Source organism: Lycorma delicatula, chromosome 6 (genome assembly GCF_047948215.1).
Source record: "Lycorma delicatula isolate Av1 chromosome 6, ASM4794821v1, whole genome shotgun sequence".
Taxonomy (NCBI): domain Eukaryota; kingdom Metazoa; phylum Arthropoda; class Insecta; order Hemiptera; family Fulgoridae; genus Lycorma; species Lycorma delicatula.
The window spans coordinates 27,488,722-27,514,102 of record NC_134460.1 but is presented as its reverse complement, the minus strand read 5'-3'; the positions used below and the strand labels follow the sequence as shown (position 1 = coordinate 27,514,102).

The window sequence follows — 25,381 nt, the reverse complement described above, 5'->3', positions numbered from 1 at the left end:
TATTTGTAGCAAAAAAATGTCAAGCCTGAGCAGGATTCAAATTCAGGGTCTTCCAGGTAGAAGGTGAAGATGCTTCTATTCTGCCACCAAGGTGTCACTCATTAATTTACACTAACTCTGAAGGTAATCCTACAGAAAATCATATTCTTCTCACCATCTCCTCTGAAACTCAGAAGATGCTTGTCTTGTAGTTTCTCCTCTTGAAATCAAACAGCTTCAGAGTATGTGTATGAAATTGTGGGGATTCACTTCAAATAAATAATAAAAGTTTTATTTATTCACTGTGCCAGATAATCAAAAATTAGCTTTTATTATCTATTAGCAACATTATTTATTGGTCAACCCAGTTAAAATTATTCTCTGAGAATGTCAACTAATTTATTTTATCATGACATTTAATTCTTGCAGAACTACCATTTTTTATGATGTAGTATAAACAAATTTTTAGAGATTTTTTCAAGAGAAGACCAAGAAGTAATCTCTTTTTTTGAATTATCAGTCATTTTTTGTTTTGAATCTGTTCTCCATTCTTTTCTATTTACTGCTACTCCTTAACGTATTACTTTACACCGTACACTCACTTATACATTTTATTTATTTCAATCTTTGCTTCCTTTACAGTTTTTGCCTTCTATACATACCTCTATTGCCAAATAACCAAATCGAGATGTCTTAGTAATGTGGCCATATTAACAAATTTGTCTGTATAAGATTCGATCATAAATTTCTTCTATCTTAAAAGCTCTTCATTTTGCATTCTATAATTATCAACATTCTTGTGTAACGCAACATTTCAAAGGTCTTTATTCTTTTTCTATTTTTCCATGTTTCATCACCATAACGTGCCATATTCACAGAAAATATTGTGAAAAATTTTTTTTCCTAATTCTTAGATGTGTATTTAATGTGAGCAAACATATTTGTTGTATGAAAGCTCTCTCTGATTTTGTGCCAGACTGCCTTTGATGCATTTCTTTCTTCTTCCATCTTTCACAATTTTACTTCTTTATTAACAAAATTCTCCAACTTCAATTATATTGTGTTCAGTGATCTTACTATTTTGGAAACAGGATTTCTTCCCTGGCAATAAATCCATGCCTTCCAGTGTTTCATCTTGGTCATTTTTTTGTTTCTGCTAAAAGAATGATATCATTGAGTCCTGAAATATCTTTTTCTTTCCTCGGATAATTTCTCCAGTCAAATTTTTCCTTCAGTTTTTTGTTACTTCTTCTAGTATAAATTCCATATAACCTCCTCTGTAACCACATGTTCTTGGATTGTTGATATCTCGTTTAGTTTTTGTGTCATTGTTATTTGAGTGCAACATGTTTAAGTGTTAGCAATTTTTGTAATGTGCTATTTTCAGAAGCAATGATACAGCATAAAATTTTGCTTGAAACTGGGGAAAATTTCACAGACCATTTCAACTTTTGAAATAAGCTTATAGAGATGATGCACTGAGTCGTATGCAATGCTACGAATGGTTTTCACAATTTAAAAGCGGTTGCTAGTCAAACGAAGAAGACCCTCAACCAGGAAGACTTTCAACTTCAACCGATGACACCCGCATTCAGAAAATCAATGATCCGGTGTATGCAAAACCCCAATCAATTGTCAGAGAACTTACAGAAGAGGTTAGCATCTTGATTGGATCATGTCGTAACATTTTGACTGAAATATTGAACATGCATGAAATCGTAGCAAAGTTTGTTCCTCGTTTGATGGCTGAACAGCAGAAAGAATTGAGTGGACGTTTGTTGGTAACTTCTTGAACAAGCTGATGACGATGAAACATTGACGTGAAGGATCATAATGGGATGAATGGTTTATGAATGGTTTCTCAATTATATCGAGACAAAAGTTCAATCACCAAAAAATCGCACAATACAGAAATCGCTACTAACACTTAAATGTTGCACTCAAATAACAATAACACAAAAATTAAATGAAATGTCAACAATCCAAGAACGTGTGGTTACAGAGGAGATTGTGCAGAACACAATGCTGCCAACCGGAAGTCAGTAAATATCTCCGTTGGTGCATATATAAATGTCCAATTACTTTCTGAGCAGACCTTGTATAAAATTAATGCAGTGTAACAATTTTTCTGTTACTGCAATGGTTTAATTATAAGTTAGTTTTTATTAATCCAGAAACTAACTTCAAAAGTCAAGATTAGCTTGTACATATGACTGAAAAATAAGTTAAGAAATGTTTTGAAGTATTGGGTATTTTCATAACATTTTCATTCAACTTGTAGTGTTCTATTATTGACTTTTGATTATCAACAATAATCACAACAACTGTAAACTTGCAATTGTATACCCAATTGTTCTTTCAGTAGGCACTTTAGAGCAGGTGTTATACATAGTATTGATTCCTGGTTTAGCAGATCATTTTTACCTCATTGATTATAATTTTATATAAACAAGATTAATATTTTAAAATTTTATCTTTTTTTTAGAACGTTTGTAGTATATAATTTTATTTCAAAGTCAATTATAACCGTTTCTTAATTTTGGTTCTACAAATTGGTTTAAACTCCTTTGTCAGCCTTTATTTGTGAAGTGATATGTTAATCTGAATGTCAATAGAATCACTGTCTAAATAAATGCTGCATTGTATTTTTGTTTATTCCTTAGAAATTACTCTGATTTTTTATGTTTAAAAACATTTTTCAAAAATAAAATCTAGTTACTGGCTGCAATTAAATAAATGCAGATTTCCATGTCAGAGTGGAGGTGTATCAGCTCTTTCATCTGAGGGTCCTGCATTCAAATCCTGGTCAGACGTGCTGTATTTCATAAGTAAAATATAAAATTTAATTTTAATATTCCAATGTACAACTTCAAAAGCTTTTGTGGTGAATTAATGAATTAATTCATTAATAAAAAAAGTGAAAAATAATGATTATAGTTACTGGTACAATTAAGTCATAAAAGCTGACTTCATTTTTGGTCTTATTATGAAAAAAAAATTTTTGTATTAATTAAGCTATAGATGTGTGTAATTAGTTGCCCAGAACATAATTTTGTACAAAAAATTAAAAAGAACTTTGGGTGAAGAAAAATGGATTGAGAATTGCCAATATTGGTGTAATTATATGTCAACCAATATTGTATATAAAAAAAGGTACTAAAGTTGAGGTACCGTTATCTAGTTTTAAATCCATTACTAGGCTTAATTCCTAGTGAGAATGATCCTTATGTTAGTGGAAAGTTACAGAATAATTTTCCATTTACAATGGATGTTTATTAACTTAAAGATAAATACATTAATGTATCTGCATTTAAAATCTGTGAATACATTACTGGTTTCTTAAAAATGAGCTGGCTTCAATTTGTCTTGGACACCAGATAATGTTGAGAAGTGATATTTAGCACTTTGCAGTTATCTTAACCTTATTGTGAATGCATTATCTTTCACAGCCTTCTTCGGTCAATCAGTTAGTAACAGGCAACCACTATCTCACACTTGAACTCTGTGCAATGATGGATCGTGTTGAACAGTGTTATTGCAGATTTTTCCCAAAAGCCAAACCAGTTTAAGAATGGTTTAAAAATGGAACATTTCAGTTGACATTTGCCAGCTTTTTGGTAGTCCATTACTGGTAACTATCTTGATTTTAAACCAAAATCTGTTTTTCACAGAGTTTAAAATTTCTTAAGAAAATGCTAATGATATTAAAATGATTGATTGATGGTTCTACATGTGAAATTCTAAAAGATGAATTCCCTTGCATAGAGAGATAAAAAAGTTAATGCTCAAACTGCTTTTTTGAGTAGTTGTGCGAACAGAAAAAATTTCTCCTGGAATTTATTCAGGGCATGTAAGAGCATATTATTGAATACTGTTGTGGATAATGGGTCATAACTGACAGATAGAATTCAGAAACCATGCCCTACTTATCAGTAATTCACATTCTGTCAATGCACACATTTACAAATGTAACAAATATATGTTGAACAACACACTGATCACTTGACGGCAAACAGTAGATGACTCATACAAGTAGGCTGGAAAAATTTCCTTGTGCCCAATATATTTTATTATTGCAGTATTCAGTCGCGCCTTATAGCTCCTATTTGTTTCTGAGGAAGAAAAGGTAATATAGAATACCCGTGTTTTTAATCATTAGATTTTTGTTTATATCATGTTTATCAACTTCAACTTCTCTGAAATACAAGTTACTGTTTGGGGGGGGGGGGGGACAGTTGATATACTGAATGTATCATGAAGTTCCTTCTGAAATATCATAACCTATTCTACTCATGAAAATAATGGAAAAAGTTATGTCCCAAAATGCCTCATTTGCGAGTTACAGCTAGTGAAAGATTTTGTTTGGATTTCAGCTACCCCAGTAAAAGGAGGTTGTTCTGAAATTTTTAGGACATTAATTAAGGGACCAGAAAAATTGAATAATAAAAAAATAAAATAATATAATAAATAATAATAAAATAAAAAAAAATTGAATAATATAAATCCTTGAATTGTATCTGTAGTAGTTTTTGAAAAATCTGGGGTGAAAACCAATAAATTGGGGTATACTTGATAAATTTGGGTATATTTGATATACAATAGCTTTGTTAAGTGGGTGGTAAAACACATAAGACTTTTAAACAAAACTTGTAGAGAATTTAAGTTTGAACAAAATGGTGAAATATAAGTTGAAAAAAGCAAAGAAAAGTTAAAAAATTCAAATTTTATTTAGACGAATAACATTGTTATTGTACATCAAACATATAAAACGGTGTTTTTACCCCAATTTATTGATTTTCACCCTAGATTTCTCAAGTACTACAGATACGGTTTTCAGACTTATTTTATTCAATTTTCAAGTCAAAAACCATAAGAAATCACTTACTCATTCCCTTAATTAATGTCCTAAAAATGTCCATTCGACCTCATGGGTAGCTGAAATATAAGTGAAACCTTTCACTAGCCGTATCTCACTAGTGAAGCATTTTAGGACATATGGTTATATGAACTTTTCCATTATTTTCACAAGTAGAATAGGTTATGAAAGTCCTGGAAGAACTTTGTGATACCCCTTGTATTCTAAGAATCTGGTTTGCAAGAAAGTTTGTGTGATTTATACAAGTAAGTTTCCCAACTGTACACTTGTATTTTTTATACTTGTTTTTAGTTTTCTTGTATTACTCCTGTTCTCTCATTTGTATTTGTTTAACTTTTCCAGTTCCAAATATTGTTTGGTTTAGCTGTTATTGGGTGCATCTTACCATTGTGTATTGTAAGGTGTCTCAACAGTGCTGTCAAAGGTGATATGTGTTATATTTGTAGTATTTTACATTCACGTATAAGTAATTATTTCATTTACCTTTTTCAAACTGATGTTTTATAGCATTTATGTTATTAAGGTTAGCTATTTATGCATGCTAATTCCTAAAGCAATATGATATATCCAATAGCTATTATATAACTTTCTACAATTGTATTACTGCTTAGATAATCCATATTTTTTATTACTACTGACTTTTTGTGCTGTAGGAATTTTTTTAAATTTGTTTCACTTTCAGACTGTGTTCAATAATGTACTTTTTCTTTTTTTTTAACTTCTGGGACCACTGTTAGGTATTGCTTCACAGGATGAGATGGATGATTTGTAGCATGTGGTAATGCTATGCCTGACTGAGATGGTCAACAAGTACAACAATTACTTTTAATATGTAAATATCACTTTTAAAACAATCAAGCTTTTGTAATAATGTCTGTTATCCCATGACTAACTAGCACAAGTATATTATTAAATCCAGTCTAAAAGTGAAATAGAGAAAAATAGTTTGGTTGCTGTATCCCCAAAACAGGAGTAGGTATTAAAGAAATAGATTTCAGTACAGTTTTTTTTTTTACATTTTACATGATAATCTTGTATTACCTGAGTATCTTACTATCTAAAAAATTGAAGTTAGATTAAAGATGGCAGACAAAATTTTAAAATTTCTGTAAAAACCAAGCAAAAACTGCTGTACATAACTGCATCTGTTTTTATCATCTAGTTGTATTCAGTTTTGTAATATGAAATTGATTCCATATTTTATTAATGCCTGTGTATTATTAATGTGATAATTATACTTTATGTAAAGATTGCATCTGATAACTTCTATTTCTGATTTTAATCTCATTTCTGAACTGAGATTAGATAGTGTTTTAGGCTTAGACTTGGTAATGTAAATTAAGTATAGCCAAAATAACAGTTTCAATTTCCCTTAATTTATGTCAACTTAAGTATAAATTTAATAATTCATGATTCAACATTTGAACAGTATTAACAGGTAGGTGGTATTGACTATCATTTTCATAATTACAGAGTTTGTAAATATTCCCGAATGAAGTTTTCAATTTTTTTCTGCCATTGAGAAAGTTTACATTATTCTATAAAGCAGTTATACAAATAAATAGCAAACTTTGATTATCAAATTTTATTATTTTGTCAAAGCATTTGAAATGGATAGTTTCAGAGAAATAGAATAATATACTCAAAGGTTTAATATTTTTAATTTACAGACATGTACCCTCAGCACAACACCTAATAACAAATTTAATGAAATAGAATTACATTTTTTCTTTTTTAACTTTGCTTATAATTTAATATTACAAATTTTATTAAGTCTTAGTTTATTTTATTTATCATTGTTACAGTTTTTATTTAAATATGATTGCCAATTATTAAATTTGGTCTAGCCATCTTATCAAATTAAGTTTTATGTCTACACATGCATGTATGCATGGTAGCAGATTTGTTATACTAATAATTATGATGAGTTAGCTAATGATAAAAAAGTAAAATAAATAATGAAACTATGTACATGCTTAGAGTGTTTAAAGTGTTATCCGATATTTATGTGCTACTAACATTAGTGTACAAGAAAAAATTTTCTGTAAACATTAATCTAAAAATGTCATCTCTCTGCTATCTTGTGTTTTTTTTAAATAGGAATTCATATCAAAAGTGAATTGAACTACTTAAATTAAATTTAGCATATCGTTTTTTAAAACCAATATTTATTAGTTGTGGTGGAGATAAAAATTGAGATGAAATTATTTTGTAATTTGAGCATAGACACATAAACCTTTTTCATTATAACCTTACTATTTGAAGTCTGATTAAAATAAAAAGAAAGTTATAATTTTCATTCACTATGAAATGCTTAATATTTTTAAATAAACAATTTCACCTAAACACTAGTAGTTCTTGAGCCATTATGGAGTGAAAAGTTAAGATGGGCCATTATTTTGACTTTTATGAACACATTTATTTTGTAGGGAATATTAGTATTATTATTATTATTATTAAAAAATTATGTTAAATTTCATTAAAATCCTTCAGTTTTTTCTGGAGATATAAATTTGTACTTAAATAGTGTAAACTTTTAGGCAGGATAAAATGGCATTCCCAGACCTGTATTTATAGGCATGTTTTTTTACATATTAATGCTAAAAACTTACTACAAAAATATTGTTTGTTTTTGTTTTTTTTTTTATATAGGGTGTCCCATATAAAATGCATCCCATCTCTGTCAGTAGGTATATTTAAATTAGCATTTGTAAGTTATTAAATTAAATATTTTATTTCCAAACCTTCCAGTACCTTAAATTCTAGATTAAATGTTGGAAGTGGCCACCACCTTCATGAATACATGCTTCCACCCTTTTCACTGTTTCTTGCAACTATTTTCAGAGTTTGTGGGTTGATGTTTAAAACAGCTTGTTTAATATTTACTTTCAGTTGTTCAAATGCTTGTGGTTTGTTTTTGTAGGCTTTTTCTTTGAGGTAACCCCAAAGAAAATATCTGGTGCAGTCAAGTCTGGAGATCTTGATGGCCATAACCCACAACCAATAACACGATTACCAAAGAATTCGTCAACAAAATCGTAAGTTGAATGTGCGTAGTGTTGAGTATCGATTTTCCTCTTCTAAGAATGCAGTGAATTGCAATAAAATATTCTGATATCGTTCTACAGTAATGGTGTACTTAATGAAAAAAGGACCATTAATTTTTTTCTTGATATCACATACCTTACGCTCATCTTCTACAGATGCCATTGTTTTTTATGTGAAATGTGTGGAGGTTTCAACAGTGCTGTTATGGCTGCTTATGTAGTCCAGGTGAAACCACGCCTAGTCTGAAAAAAAATTGAGTCCTAAACATGAATACCTACACATACGAATTGATAAAACCAATGAAAATATTGGAGCTGTTTTTTTTTTATCTGGATCAAGAAGTTGATGGAGTGTTTGAATTTGATATGGTTGTAAGTTTAATATCTTTTTCACCTGATGAACGGTTGGTTTTGATTATTAATTTCAGCTGACCAGTGTCGATCTTTTGTGTACTTTGTTATTAACAGAACATGTCTCTCTAAATTTAGCCACTAAAATCAAAACTGTTGTCTTGTTAGATACTTTCGGCAGAAAGATTCCTGCACTGCAACCACAGATTGATTGCATGCTAAAGTATGACTCAGAATAAAACCACATTCATTTAGTGAAAACACCATCTTCTCTCTAACAATGCACTGAGCTTTATGATTGCTTTGTTATGGCTATCAGTAGCAGTCTACTGTGTTGTTGTATGAGTCCATTCCAGTAAAATATATAAGAGTTGGGCAGTCAATTCAAATATAGAAGGCTTATTGATGGGTTGCATTTTAAATGGGCATCCTATACATACGAGTGATTCAAAATTGCTTGGCAATAGTTAGGAAGTTAATTTGCAACAAAGCAAAAGTTTTCCTATAAACATAGTTCTGGAAATGTCTTGTTTTTAAGTTATGATTTCTGAAGTGTTTATTCCTGATTTCTGCTTTTCAAAATAAAGCCATACTGAAACACTTGGGATACAAATTGAGAGACAAATTTTGCAATTTTTTGAACCTGAAAAATTGAATAAAACAGGTTGAGATATGTTTTAATAGTTTTTAAGAAAATCATTACAAAGACCAAAAATTGAATTAATTTTTTTTCCAAGTTTTCTATTATTATTATTACATGAGTTTGTTAAATCTACCAATAAGTAAATAAGACTTGCTAACCAAATTCTGCTTTTTTTTCCCTTTGTAACCAAAAATTAGAAATATTTTTATTCTAATGACAGCTTGTAGGTCAACATCTACATCTATCTCTGCAATTTTTAAATACTAATTATCTTTTTTTAATTATTTTTAATAAAATTTGTTTTTGAAGTGTTAGAAATCACAGCAAAAGAATAAGCTGTAAGTGAAACAATTTTTTAATTAACTTGAAAAAATGTATATATATTAATTTTGTGTGCCTAATTTTCTTTAGTTTTTTTTTTTTTTAATTTAAAGTTGATCTTACATTACTTTGTTTATTAAATTTTTTAAAAAATCGTGTATCACATTCATTCTCATAATATATGACAGGGCTGAGTTTTGTTTTTCTTTATAACAAAACATATTTATCCAACATTGTTCCTCTTGATCTCTGAAAAAAAATTCTGGAGAAATGAATGATACTGCTTACAACCATAGTTCTATGCAGTAATCTTTTGTATAGTTCTTTTTAGTTTTATTTATACAGAGTTTGACTGATTTATTCAGAAATAACTTTTACAAAATTTAGGAACATATTCATGTAAGCGACTTATAATATTGTCTGAATACTATTAAAAAATAATTTGTAAATTATGTCATTTGCCCGTGTTCTTCTAATATTGGTAATAAAATTTCAGATATTTTTTTAGCAGTATGTTATTATTTCACTGTTTGGATATTCATTTTTTTAATATTATTATTATTATTAAAAATTCTTTCAATTTTTTAAGCTTTTTTGTAATTTATCTTACAGTTCGCCGGATAATTCGCCCAGGGATAAGCTACCTTATTGTACAAAAAATTATTCGAAAGTTGTGGATTCTTTCAAGTATAGATATATTTTTTTATTCACTTGTGCTTTATCCTCTTTACATTTCAGTTGGTGAGTGATGCTTTTGTGTTATAATGTTTTTAAAAAATGCTTTTTATTTTTTCATTCATATTTTCATGTATTTTGCATTCTTTGATTGTCTACATATTCTTTCTGGATGGTTGTTTTTATTGAAAACTTATTTTCTAAGGATATTGTATAATTCTATGTTTTATGAGTCGTGAGTTTTTTACTAAGAGCCAATTAAAAAAAAAAAAAAAACTAACAATTAGAAAAACTTTATTATATTAAAATAGATTTGCAAATATATGTTTATTTTTCCACATAGTCATAGTTAATTGCAACATATTTTTCATATCATTCTAATTGCTTTATTATTCAGTTCAAAACATTTTCACATTACATTTTAAAATAATTAACTACTTTACTTTGTCTGTTAGTTTCTTATGATGTTTAATTCTTTATGATGCAAACCTTTGTTTTAATGCAGAGTGGTAATATTCACTTGGAGCAAGGTTGGGACTACTGTGAATATTCAAACAGTTCCCAATGAAGTCATTTTAATTCTTGAATTGTTTTTCTGATTATGAGAAGTTGAGTGTTGTCATGCAGAAACAAAGTTATTCCACTGGATAGTTTCTTACAACTTTTGTTCTAAATAGCACTTTAGAGTTTTTTAATTTTTCACATTATGTGTTGGTGTTTACAGTACTTCCATGATCAAAGAACTCAGAAAGCAATATTCCTTTGTTAAACTGAAAAAAAAAAAAACAATGGCTGTAAGCTTCCTACTGAATGTTCTTTCTTAAACTTAATGAATTCTGTCACTGCAATGACTGGTGCTTTGTTTCAACATTTTGTACAATACACAAATCTCTTCTTTAATCTCAGTGTGGTTAAGCAGTTCCTCTCTTTCATTTTTGAAATATTAAAAGAGTTTGAGTTGTAGCATACCATTTTTCCTTGTTTCCGTCTGTTAACATCTTTGATACCCACCTGACACCAAGTTTATGTGACTCAGTTTGTCCATTAAAATGTTATATATCATGAACATAAAATGTTTGGAGATCTATATGATAATTGTGAAACTGTAGCCCATCTGTTTTCATGAATTTTTTCATTCCCTTTTTTAACAAACCATTTGTAATCACTGAGAGGTGACTTTTACCTTTTTTGTTGTGAACATTTGTCCTGGCTTCTTGAAACGAACTACACCATTTTTTAACTTTACTTTCATGCATAACATATCATCTGTAAATGTGAAAAATTTATTTGTGGATTTCTGTAGCAGATCTATTTTTAATCATCAAGAAATGAATTAGTGCTTTAACCTCATGCTTTGCAAGTTTATTTATTTTATGACTCGTTTCAGGTAAATATGCATGATAACTAAGTATGCCTTGCAAATATGACTGAGCTATTATTGCAGCAGATGGCTATGAGAGTTCATAAATTTTGTAGCTTCTAATTTAAAGGATAAAATCCAGAATGTCAGTGTAGGATTGTTAGTAATTTTTACCCTTTTTTAAAAGAAACGAAGGTAAAAGCAATCTTTGTGAAAATTCATGTGTTGGTCTCCACTACAGGGAAATACCAAGACCTAATAGATCTTATAAAGAATTCAATTTGTAATATTTATTGTCAGTTGGAAAATACATATTTATCCTTAATGAAGCTAGCAAAAGAAACCTTGAGCACTAACCATGAGTTCATATCATTATTATAGGATGGTTAATAAAAGAACTAATTAAAAATATAATATTTAACTAAACAAAGTGTATGATTTTTGTAACTGATACATAAAAATAAAACAAAAAAACAAAAATTTAAATTTTAAAATTAAGTTTAAGTAGACTAAAAAAAAAAATACATAGAACCATAATGTAAAATTATTTAAATTTACATTGAAATCAAATAAAATAAAATACAATAAATTCATAATCTAATAAATGAGAAAAAAATTATTCATATGCAGAAATAAAAAAAAAACAAAAAACTATAAGATAACATAAGGTAAGACAACAAGAAATTCTTGTAAGATAAGACAACTTAATAGTATTATGAATTTAAACATCCTTAGTATTCACTTAAACATTCACAGTTTTATATATATGTAGATTTGTTATTGTTAAGTAGTATATTAATTTATTTTGTTGTATGCTATTCATTATAATAATTAATATGTTAAATTTATTGTTATTAGTGTGAATTGTTTTAGCATTTCAATGTGGTAATTTAAATTATATATTGTGTTTCACCCATTCATCTATTTCTTTGATTCGATTACTATTTATTATTTAGTTGTTAAAATGATAGGGGACTTTATTAGAAAATATACTGGAGTAATACAAAATTGATGTTTGGAAATTGTTAATTTTTAAAAGAATATGTTATAAGTGTTTGTTCCAGCTGAACGAGTATTGTACAGTGTATTTTAAAATTTTAAATCATTTATATATTTGTTCATGTGTAATAAACATATATATTTCTTGACATATATTTGTCTCAAAGTAGGTAATTTAAATTCTTCAAATAAGTGTGTACTGGGATATAACCTAAGTATACCAAGAGCTGCTCTAATTAAATATTTCTGGAGCATAAATATTTTATTAAGATGGGTTTCATTCATATCTTCCTCCTTGTATTTTGATTCCATATTGAAAAAGTGAATGAGAAAAAATATCTAAAATATATAATTTTTATTATTTCAAGATCTTTAATTTTATTTTATAAAAAAGTGTGAATAAGATATTTTAGTCTTGATGTTAAATACTGTACGTGGATGTTCCACTTCATATAATTGTCCAAGATATATTTTATTTTAAGATTTTTAGATTTATTTTAAGATATTTTATTGACTTGACTTCGTCTATGACTGACAATGGCAGATACTATAGATTTGCTATTATTTACTGAACATGTATGTAATTTTAGTTGAAATTCATGAGGGGGTTTGCCAGTTTCAGTAGGTGAAAATGACATATATTTCATCTAATTTAAGTTGAGCATAAGAATATGGCATTCAAACCAAGATTTTACCATAAGCAATCCACGAGTAGCTTTAATTGCTTCAACCCACATCTCGCCTGAAAAAACCAAAGCTGTGTCATCAGCGAAAGATACTATGGTACTGTTAGAAAGGTTCAGTTTTAAAAGATCGTTGACATATATTAGAAAAAGTATTGGCAAGAGAACAGTACCTTGTGGTAGTCCAAAGTTTGAGAATATTCTGTTTTCACTGACATTATTTAAAGTCTGAATTTGAGTTCTACCCTTAAGGTAGTTTTCAAATGGTTTTTACTGGTCCTCATATACCGCAGTTATTTACTTTATGTATTAAAATTTTGTGAGGGATTGTGTCAAATGCCTTAGCTAAATCGAGAAATTGCTACAGTCTTATTATTTTTATTAAAATTGTTGTTAATTATTTTAGTCAAATGTAAAACCGCATCTTTTGTTGATTTCCGGATTAAAAACCATACTGATTTTTATGAATAAAATTATTTTTATCAAGAAACTTCATTATTTGATTTTTTAATATTTTTTAAATTATTTTGGATAAGTTACTTAACAGACTTATAGATATGTAATTTTCCGGATTGTTTTTATATCCCGATTTATGTATTGTGATTATTTTGGCTATTTTGCATTTAGTAGGGAAATATCCTTCATTAAAAAATATATTTATTATATATTCAAGTGGTTTTACTACGTATTTACTTATTTCTTTTAAGCAAGAAGCATTAAAGCTATCGATTCCACGTGAGGAGTTATTTTTAACATTTTTTATTACATTTAATATTTCAGTAATATTTGACAGGTTAAGAAACAGGCTATTAATGTAATGGAGGGTGGAGTTAATGAGAGAGGCAGATTTAAGTTATTTGTATTTTTTAATATCGCATTTGCATAATTTTCTCCTACATTTGTAAAGAATATATTTAATTTATTAGGTTCAATTTTCAGTTGTGTAATTTCTTTTTTCATATCTAATATTTCATTAATACATTCCCACATTTTCCTAATATTGTTTTTATTTAGTTGGAACTTATTAAAATTATCAATTTTTGCTTTCTTTATTATTTAATGTGTTCCAATATTTCTTATAATAATCTTCTAGTTTTGTATTAAAAGGTTGTTTTAATCATTTACGATGCATTTTATCTCTTTTTTTCATAGCAGATACCATGCTTGGAGTGATCTATTGTTTTAGTGGTTTATTTTTGTGATATTTTAATAATCTATTTATGTTTATTTAAGAAGTTAGTTTGTTAATAAAATCTGTTACTAATGTAATTATAGTATCAGTGTTATTATTGGATATGTCGTTCCAGTTTTCTTTATCTAAACTAGATTTAAGTTCCTCATAATTTTTTTTATTGATAATAAAAATTGTCTTTTTATATAAAAAGTTTGTAAGTTTCATATGAAATGAAGTACAGTAATGGTCAGTGATAGCAGTTATCAAGTTATAATCAAGAATATTTAAATTCGTATCTCCTATTAAAGTTACGATATCATCCGTCTTTATTTCCTGTAGATAAGTGTCTTAAGTTAAACAGACAAGAATGTATGTTCTGGGAAGGCAATTGATAAATGACGATCAGTTTATGGTTCCCATTATCAATCCTAAAATTAATACTAACTAAATTTGCATTTTCTAATTCTACTTTAATTATCTTGAGTTTAATATTTCTGTCTATAAATAAACATATACAGTCAACACTCTTTGTGAATTTATTATTTTGAGTGACTGTTATAACCTTTTAAACTGAAATTAAATTCAGTGTCATCACTGATTGTTTCAATCAATATAATAAATAATTTGAAACTTAACTTTACTCTTACTTGAGTAAAAAACAAATTCATCAAAACTTTTTCTTAATACTTCTTATATTCATATGAATATAAGAATATAAATATGCATATGAATATAAGAATATAAATATTCATATGAATATTTAGGTCATATTTATGGTTAAAATATAATTGAGGATAAAATTACAAAAATCATTTACTTCTATTGTATCGTAGCAGTCATACGCCATCATATCATCTAATTTATTATTGAAAGGCATAATAGGATAAGTAGTTAAACAAAAAAAATTAATATTAATAGAAAGTCTGATAAGAAATAAAAAATAAAAAAACAGTAGTAATAATAATAAACACAATAAAAATAAGAAATCTCTAAAATTACCCAATTCCTGTCCAGCAAAAATTAATACCTGCAATCTGAATAATCAATAAAATACAAAAAATATTAATTTTTCTGTTAGCCATTAAAAAAATTAACACCTACAAATTACAGTGAAATACACATAGAAACATAATGAAATATATTAGAATCAATGTACCAATATTCTGATTTGTAAACAAGTTACTTATTTTCTAATCCAGTGATGTCATCCTCCTTAGTGAGTCTGATGGTTCTTGAGTCAGGTTTATCCTCTATAAACAGTGCTTCTTCTTTCACCCAAACATATGTAAGCTTGTTTTGTTTTAAGTTCCCTGGTTCTACTTAGGATGATTTTGTTCAGTTGTGTGAGATGTTCATTGATATAAATAGAACCTTGAGGAAGCCGTGCATCCAAACCAGTAGATTTAAGAGATCACATTTCTTTTGCCACAGTCAACCATTTCATCTTTCTATATCTGTGGACAAATTTGCATATTATAGGCTTAATTTTACCTTTGCTTGAAGGTATTCTATGGGCTTTTGATACTTCATCGCTGCTGAACAGTATATTTATTGCCTTGGCCATGTTCTTTAAAACTTTATAGATATCTATGTTTTGTATTTCTGAAATTATTAATTTCTAGGTTGTCAATTCACTACTGCTGTTGTAATTCACTTAAATCACTACAATATTTCATGTTTTCGGTTCTTAGAGATGAGCGTTCCTTTTTTAATGTTTCATTTTCAGTTTAAGTTGATCAATGGAAGTCTTAATATCCTCAACTGTTCTATTCAGATGAGTTATTTTTTCATTAAATTAATTAAATCTGGTATTTATAAGTTTCATTATACTTTCCTTTACTGAGTTTACAATATTTTTTAGATTTTTTCTTCGTCTCTAACTTTTGACCCCGAATGTTTCATGCATATATCACATTTCCAGGTATTCTTATGTGATCTCAGCTTATGAAAGTTTTCAAGAGATCCGAGTCTTGTGCAAGTTGGGTGGAAGTACGATTGGCAAACACAGCATTCTATGATTTCTTTAATGTTCGTAAATATTTTATTACACACTTTACATGAGTTTTTCATAGCGATTAAAGTAAGATTATATAATTTAATGTAATTAATCAACTTTTCTCGTAATATGCACTGAATTTATTAACAGAGTTAAATAGCCATGACAGGAGACTGCACAGTTACATAGAAAGTTTTACCATCCGTCTGCTTCAACGTTTCAATAAGAATTCAATAAAGTTTTTGTAATGGGTGTAATTTTATTGTAGTGACCACTTTCATTCACTACTATTTTATCAATTATTACAACAATTTTTTTGTTGAAAATGTTTGTATTTAGTATTACTATTGATACTTGTTTAAAACTAAACTTTTCAGTGAAAAAACAAACCAATTTTTGTAAATAACTTTTTTCTTTTTTTATTAGTGTTGTTTTCAATCAGAATATTTCTGACCCTACTATGGAAAACTGGATGAACTTTATGCTGTTGGAGGAACCATTCAGCATAAATATTTGTATTTCAGGGCATTGTGTTGTATTTTTAATGATTCATTTTGTTTGTTTTTCTGATGGTCACATTATGTCCAGGTTTTTTAAATTTGTAATTTATTTTCTCAGAATCCCTGTTTATGTTCTGTATGTTAATTTGGTGTATTTTTTATTTTGTTTTATCTTTCTTTTATTTATTTTGTTTTGTATAGGAGAGTTGCGATATGTATGCTTTTTATCTGGGGTTGCTAATTATTTTTTAATGTTGAGTTATTCAGATAATATTGATTTCTTGAATAATATGTGGGCAACATTTATAAAAACAGTTAGTTTTTGTAACATCAAATAGGTGGGTTGGACTGTAGTAAATGAGTGTTTTGTGATTTTTAGTTTTCTGTATATTTTGAAAGGTTTTTTGTTGGTTTCTTTTTGTGATTGGTTAAGTTAAAAATATTTAATTATTTATTGCCTTGTTATACATTTACATTTATATATTAATAGTTGTTCCTTTTTTATGTTTTTCAAGACCCAGATTTCATGCTTTTATGTTATTTGTGAGCAGTGTTTTTTCACGTGTGGAACATTTATCTGTAGGCCTCCCTACATTCTAAGTTAAAATAAACTTTAATAAATATTTTTAAAAAACAAATAAAAGAATAAAGTAAAAGGTAAAATATAAGATTTTTTAAGCTGTCAGGTTTTGTCAAATTTCATTGATTCGTTGTAAAAGTCTGTTAAAACTTTTTAGGGCCTTGGACAGTTGGTGAAATAATAGAAAATCATGTTGGGATTATCTTTGTTTGGGGAACAGTAATAAATGGTTCATTTCTACCTGGTTCTTTCACTTATGCATATGGCTTTGCTCAGGTATGTTGTTAATTGTTTTATTTTAATTTTAAATATCTTTCTATTAGTTATTACTACTTTAATGATTTCTTTTTACGTATTTATGTATTATTGTTAACTATATATTCAATAAATGAAATGATTTCTGCTTTTCAGTTAATGGTACAGAATAAATTATTTTATTTTATATGTCTGCATTAATCTTGATGAAGTTTTTATTTATTACGTTATATGTTCAATATTTTTCTTAGTTGTCATTACTCTAAAATATGCACATAAATACTAAGTTATTAGTATAAAATAATAAAAATTTGTTTTATCGTATAGAAAGAATTCTAACTAAGGTTTTTCATAACTTATTTATTTTACAATACTATTTTTTCCGTTTTACCTCCTTTGTAAATTAATTGTTTAAGAAAATTTGTCTGGCGTTGTTCTAGTCTGTGGTGAAGTCATAGACTTCACCACAGATGTGCTTAATGTGACTTGATATAAGATCTGATAAGGTTTTATGTATCTCAGACTCATTCATTTCTCACGGTCCGTATGAGAAACTGAACAAAATGGAAAAGATTATATGCCTGGGATAACTAGGAACAATACTGATATTTTGCAGATGGATTCCAGGTTGAGGCTGGAGTGTGTGGCATCTATCCAAAGACATCCTTTTGGTTATGTCTTAATTAACTTGCTATGGTTTTCCTAACCAAAATTTACACCCCCATTTGGAAGATATTTTAAGCATTTTAGTTAGAGGAGCTGTAGAGGTATAAATATTTTTTTATTTTTACCTGAATGATTTTCAGGCAGCTCTTATAGCACTAAAGTTATGTTGTTTCAACTCTGAGCTAGTATGGAAGTGTTATTAGCTTTCCTTTCTACCAGGCTTCAAAACAGTACCAAGCTATATTGGATACCATCATATCTAATCTGTTTGATAAAAATCTACATTTCCTCTTATCTCAAAAGTGGTTTGGGGTTTGATTTAAAAGATTTTAAGAGCATTGCTTACTCAGTCTCATACAGCATCTAAGATTCATAGAGCTAAGTTGATTCATAGGCTTAGGTTGGAAAGTTTTTCATTTACATATAAATAGCATGTTTAAAAGTATGTAGTCAGTGCTATTATTAAACTTTTTAGGTTCAGTTAATTTTTTATGTGGTCAGTTAAACATTGGCATTAATATTCTTCTTCCAATTGGTTGGTGAGGTTACATGTTTACATGATAACTATATGTGAATAAGGGATGTAGACGTTTTGCTAAGGTCTGAGTGAAAATATTTAGTTAATAATAGTTTTAAATTTACTGTAGTTCTGTGGAATATCATAGGCATTCAATATCTGAAATAAAACAGAAAAAAATGTTGTCTAAAAACAGATTTTGTTATATTGGTAATATAAAACATTTTTTAAATGACTAATAAATGCATAAGATTTATTATTAAAACTTGTAGAGAATTTAATTCTGAGAAAATTGATGTAAAATAGTCCAATAAAAAACAAATTCGATTCCACAAATTTGATTTTACTACTAACACTTCTGAAAACTGAAAACTTTTAAATATTATAAACTACAGGAAATTAAATTAATATACATTGGATACAATGTTAAAAAATAAAAATTTAGTTGACACATTTAATAAAGTTCATAGTAAATTTTTCTGTTTTACTTCGGATATTATGGAAACTACTGGAGATAAGTTCAGGAATCTGTTTTATTCAATTTATCAGGTCAAAAATCATTAGAAAACATGAAGGTTATCTCTTAATTTGACTTCCTAGAATTTCAGTATGTTTTATTTCACTCTCTGCCCAGAAATCAGTGTGAAATCTTTCACTAGCTGTAATTTGCTATTGGAGCATTTCTGGACGACTCATGTTTATTTGAAATTTTTTCATTATTTTCGCTAGTAGATTGTGATTTACGATATATTGGTATGACTAATCATTCTTTTTTAATCAAAGCTAACGAATATATCAGTTGCATAACAAAGAAATACGAAAATTATTCAAATTTTGCTAAACATATTGTGGATTTTAAACATAATTATAATCCAGATAAACACATCAAAATATTGGATTACTCTAATAATTTTTACAGTACTATTAATCTGGAAAAATTTCACTTATGTAATAATAATAATAATAATAATAATAAATTAATAAATGAACAAATTAGATTTGAAGATGACATTTTATATAAACAAATTATAAACAACATTATTAAGTTGGCTAACTGATTTCACATAAAAAAATTCATAATGATTGTGACACTCTTATAAAACAGACGTAATTATTTTAATTTAACTTACGACTTTAACATTTACAAAATTTTTATCTATGTCAATCAGTTGTTATGTATCTAATTTTATTGTGTGGATTTTAGATTTTTTATGTTTTAAATTCTATATTTATTATAAATTCCTCCTGAAGATGGCAGAATAGCCGAAAACTTTGAGGAAATCAAATAATATATTGGTAAGCTGTTTTTAATATTATATTTGTAATAAAACGGAATACTCAAGAATAATTAAAAAATATGAAAAATCATAACTTTATTCATGTTAGATGACCATTCTAGATGGAGAATTTAATTGGTGTGAACTACATTTTTAGCAAACCTTTTTTTCGGTTTACACTCTTACAGCTAAAGTATATTACACACAAGTATATCACAAGTATTTAAAATCCATTAAAATACTTTAGCATGTGTGTAAAATCCAAATTAATGAATTCACTCAAATCATGAACATTTTAAGGATAGTAATCTTATTAATGTTATATTATTCTCTTCTAATAATGCATTTTCAAAAGTGCCTTCATTATAGTTCTTTAATAATATATATTAAAATTATATAAGTGAAGAAAATAAAAGTTTAAAATTTGAAAAAACATGTTACTTTTTTAAATGTAATTGAATTATCATTATTTATTACAAAACGTAAACCCAACATGATAAGATCATGAATCATTATTGTTTAATAAATAAATAAACAATCCAGTCAATAAAATTGGTCCCCTCACTTTCTTGATTTCTCCATTATAGAACTTCACAGTGCATTATTTAACAATAATAATATATATATATATATATATATATATATATATATATATATAATTATAACTACATTATATATATAAAATGTATTTATTATAAACATATAATAAAATCATCATTTTCACTCATATGGTTAGGGAAAATTTGTTTATTCTGTATTTACTACTATTCAGTATTTATAATTTAGTGTAATAAAATTTAAGAACCTGGCTGTGTTAGTTTTACAAAAATATATGCTTTTTACCTTATTAAGACATTATGTTCCCTTGATTACTTTCATAAATTAAACTGTATTGAACATGAATTAAATTGTTTATAATATTAATATTTTCATCTTTCAGTTGGTGATTTTCCAATTTCCTTTGATACTTTACCTTTCTCATCATCTTGATCGCAGGTATTTATAAATATTATTATTTTTTTGTTGTATTGATGTAAAATATAGATTAATTAGATATTCAATTTATTTATTTATATAATTTTTTTTTATAATAAGTACAGAAAATTTGTTGTTTTGTGATTTTTGATAAATTTTTTAATATAGATATTACTTCTGATCCCAAACAAAACAGAATCTGCATCTTCCAAAAATTTGATGTTTCTACATCACCTAGAACATCACAGAGAATAGGATCATGAAATAAAAAAGATGTAAAGTAAGGATGAAATACCAACCATCAAAGCCACACTTAATTCATTAGTTTTAGGGATTCTTGGAAGTTAAGCTGGGTGCAGTTACAGTTTAACATTCATGATGCGGCATTGTGCTGAAAATTCATTCAGTATGCTGAAATAATATTGTGATGATGTGGTTGAAATAAGAAATACTTTTAATATTATAACCATTTAAAATAATGTCTGAAGTTTAGGTTTACTTTGTTTTATTGATCTTCTTTAATCCAATCAATAGTTATTTAACTTATTTAGATGACTTAATTTTTGTTTTTTATTATCTGTTGATTATAATTTTTTACCACTTGATATAATATCTGTTTAGTTATAATGTATTTGCTAAATTCTTAATTTTTATTTTCCAATTGGTAATAAATTTTTTATAGCCCAATTTTCAGTTTTTGTTTTCTGTGTTTGATCTTTTTTAACTTAAACTTTTGTCGTTTTTAGATCTTAAGAATATTTAGATCTTTTTTGTGATAAATCAATTTAAAAAAAAAATAAAACTAATCAAAAATTGTTTTTAAAAAAGACAGCTTATACATACTTGCATCCACACGTTCACATGCACGGGCATGTGCACACACACACACACACACACACACACACACCTCACATATGCATATGTGTTTGATTTCTTAACTTATTATCCAAAAAAGTGTTTCATTGGCACATTAGTATAATATTTCTGAAAATCTGTAGATTTTCAGAAAAATACTACTTTAACCTATGAATACAGTTTGATATATAAATTGTTTAATCTTGTTCTCCATTGGATTTTTCAGGTTAAATGGAAGATCTCATCTACATAATAGTAACAAAGCGCTAATTTTTATGAATTATTTATGGAAGATATTTCCGTTTATTATTATAATATCTGTTCAGGTATGTATTATTTTTGACTTGTGTTTATTTTTATTTGGAAACCATAAAAAAATTATTATTTTTTATATATAAATAAATTTTACTGATTAATCTTAGCTATTTAACATATACAGTGTTATTGATTTATTATTTATTGAGAATAATTTTGCCTGAAGCATTAAGATGAACTGCACTCCTTATAAGTTGTTGGTTACATAATACATCTCAGGAACTTATATTCTGGAAATTGAAGGATGTAAAATAAAATAAAATTGTCATTGGCTGAAGTCATGTTTAACAAACTGATTACATCAAGATAGATTACTTTAGTTAATGTTCTGTGTAATTGAAACAACATTTATTACTTGTTCTAATGACTGTAATACTTGATGCCACTTGAAATTTGTTTTTTTAAAGAAAAGATTGAATTATAATTATTAAAGCAGTAATAAAGCTTTTTTAAAAGAATTTTGTATCATAAACTTTAGAACTTTTGTGAAATGTTTTTATAAATATTTTTATTACTCTTACTAGTTTATTGTGGGAACTTTTTGTCTTCTGTTATTCTCCTGCCAGTTTACATCAATGAATTATTGTGATGTCTGTTTTATTATTAATAATTAATAATAATAATTTATAAATAACAATAAATAATTATTATAACTAGTTAAAGGAATTTATTAAAAAATCTAATCTTTTTTAATTGTTTTATTTTTACATCATGTGTATTATAAGTGACATATTCATAAAAAGTATATTATTATAGTACGAGGGTGAATCAAATTTAAACGGTAATTTTGCTATTCTATGCAGCAAGCAGTTTTGAGCTGGATGACGGAGTGGGGGGTTAATGTTTGGTGTGTCAGAGAGGGGGAACCAGCTTGGTTAGTTCCTCTGCTCTATTCTGTCATCAGTACAGCCATCAGTGAGCAAGAGGCTCTGTTGTCTGTTGCGCGACGTACAATCATGAAGTTTTTAACCATTGACGGAGTTAAACCCACAGAAATTTTAACTTGTTTAAAGGTACAGTTTGGAGATGCTACACTGTCTCAGTACCAAGTGTATATGTGGGGCAGAAAATTTAAGGGTGGGTGAGAAAGTGTAGAAAACGAAAGCAATGATTGACATCTAAGGTCAACATTCGTGCTGTTCAAGAGCTTGTCGAAGGTGATTCACTGTTGAAGAACCGTAACATACATCAGAAGTGAGTATCAGCTGTGGGAGTGCTCAATCCATTATTACTGATCAGCTTAGCTGTAGAAAAATTTGTGTTTGATGGGTTCTGAGATTGTTGACTGAAAATCAAAAACAGGTCAGGTTGTAGATCTGTGAGAGACTTATGAATCGATTTTGGCAAGAAGGGATGATTTTTGAGGTGCATCATCACATGTGATGAGGTATGGGTCCATCATTACACTCCAGATCAAAAATGGCGAGTAAGGAGTGGTGAAGGAAGGATGAAGGCTGCCCAATGAAGGCCAAAACTCGCCTGTCGGCCAGTAAAGCAATGATTTTTTTTTTATTCAAGTGGAGTTTTATTCATTTATTTTCACCACAATCATTGAATTGTAAATGTGACATATTGCCAGTTGCCACAGTCAACAAAAGCCTCCTACTGAAGTAAAAGACAGGTAATGCCCATCAGAGATGTCATCCTTCTCCATGACAACGCCAGGCTAGACACCATGATTTTGACAAGGAATAAATTGGAAAAAATGCACTGGGAAACCCTTGACCACCCTCCCTACAGCCCAGATTTGTCCCTCTGTGACTATTTTTTGTTTATGCCCTTAAAAGAATTTCTTGGAGGGAACAATTTGAAAACAATGAAGATGTTGAGGAGCATATGTGCAATTGGTTGATGACTCGTCCTCAAACTTTTTATGAACAAGGAATATTCAAGCTCCCAAATCATTGGAAAAAGTGAATAGCTTGTGCAGGTGACTATATAGATAAATGATGAAGATATGAATTATGTATATTATTAATCAATAAATTAAAAAAAAATTACTATTTGTATTTGATTTACCCCCATATGAAAGTGATATTCTACTTTGAAAAACCAACTAGTGACCTATATTGTACAGGCCAAAAGGCAGCAATGTCTTCCAGAATGACCGCAATGGATTCCGATCCTCTACTTGTACTTTATGGCACTAGAGAAATTCCCATAAATAGCTATATAATAAATTTTTTGCTGTGCAACTCTTTCAATGAAGCTTATTTTCTGCTATTTCTCAGTGTTTCAGCTCTGGGTATGTGCCCCAGTAATTGGCACTTTAAAATTTTGAGAGTGATTATCAGTGCTGTGTATGTATTTATGGTTCAAATTTTGTATCCTGTTGTAGGCCGGCCACTGATCTAAAATAATTAAGGAACCCATTGCAATGAAATTGGCCATTATTGGCCATAATGAATCTGCACTTCGGTTAGCACCTCTGCAAACATAAAAAATATGCATGTTTCATGGCAGATCTTGCCAAAAACACAGTATTCTGATGTCATATTTTCTTTTGAATGTCAAAAGAAAATATGACATAATGGCATAGATTTATCAATCTAATGGGCATAGATTTATCAGTTTCAACAGTCATTCCTTGACCTTCAATAACATCGTTATTATCTAAGAGCTTATTTGCACATAACTCCTGCAGGTAGTTCCTGTAATCAAAAAATGTAATTTCTAGTTCAGTTTAACAGAATTTAACTGAAAACATTTCAAAACTATACAAATATATAAATAACAATATTTTGTCCAGACTTAGTTTGGAACCTTGTCACCATGCATTCATATGTAATAGAATGTCAACTCAGCGTTTGGTTTTGTTATGCCGTCATTCTTGGTTATCCAAAATTTTCAAATCCATTTCATGTTCAAAATTACATAACTTATTAACTGGCAAAATATTGTAATTTGGGAACATTTATGACTTATTTCACAAATGAAATATATTACTGGGAACATCCATTACAAAGAAAGAAATAATAGAAATGTGACTTTCACACTTTCACTATGAGACTGGATAAGTAAAAACAAAAGGGACAATCAGTTGTCTATTTATATTTCTTCATGTTTGTCAAGTGAGTAAATAGAAACATGTCAGTAGCTGCATCATCAAATATAAGTTGCTGTTTTACTAAAATATGATCATATTTCCTCTTTCTCTCTGAAATATGTGTATCTTTAATTGCTGTAGAAGTACTGAAAATCATTTATTCATTCACAACAAGTGGCAAGAGTATAACTTAAGAGAACCGTTTTCAGTTTTATTTTGAGATGCATTTTTTTGTTTTTCCAAATACCAACTATAGTCTAGGCGATATCTGTTTCGGATTGGACTCTTTCT

The 25,381-nt window shown here is 28.0% G+C and overlaps 1 protein-coding gene across 2 annotated transcripts in view; it reads left to right on the top strand.

Moving 5' to 3' along the window:
* LOC142326776 (transmembrane protein 62-like) overlaps positions 1-25,381 on the top strand; it is a 91,951-nt gene that overhangs the window by 37,728 nt on the left and 28,842 nt on the right. For both annotated transcript variants that reach the window (XM_075369476.1, XM_075369475.1), the window contains 5 exons: positions 5,198-5,279; positions 9,830-9,958; positions 17,342-17,460; positions 20,840-20,895; positions 21,956-22,055. In XM_075369476.1, coding sequence (XP_075225591.1) covers positions 5,198-5,279; positions 9,830-9,958; positions 17,342-17,460; positions 20,840-20,895; positions 21,956-22,055 — 486 coding nt within the window. The remainder of the gene's footprint in view (positions 1-5,197; positions 5,280-9,829; positions 9,959-17,341; positions 17,461-20,839; positions 20,896-21,955; positions 22,056-25,381) is intronic.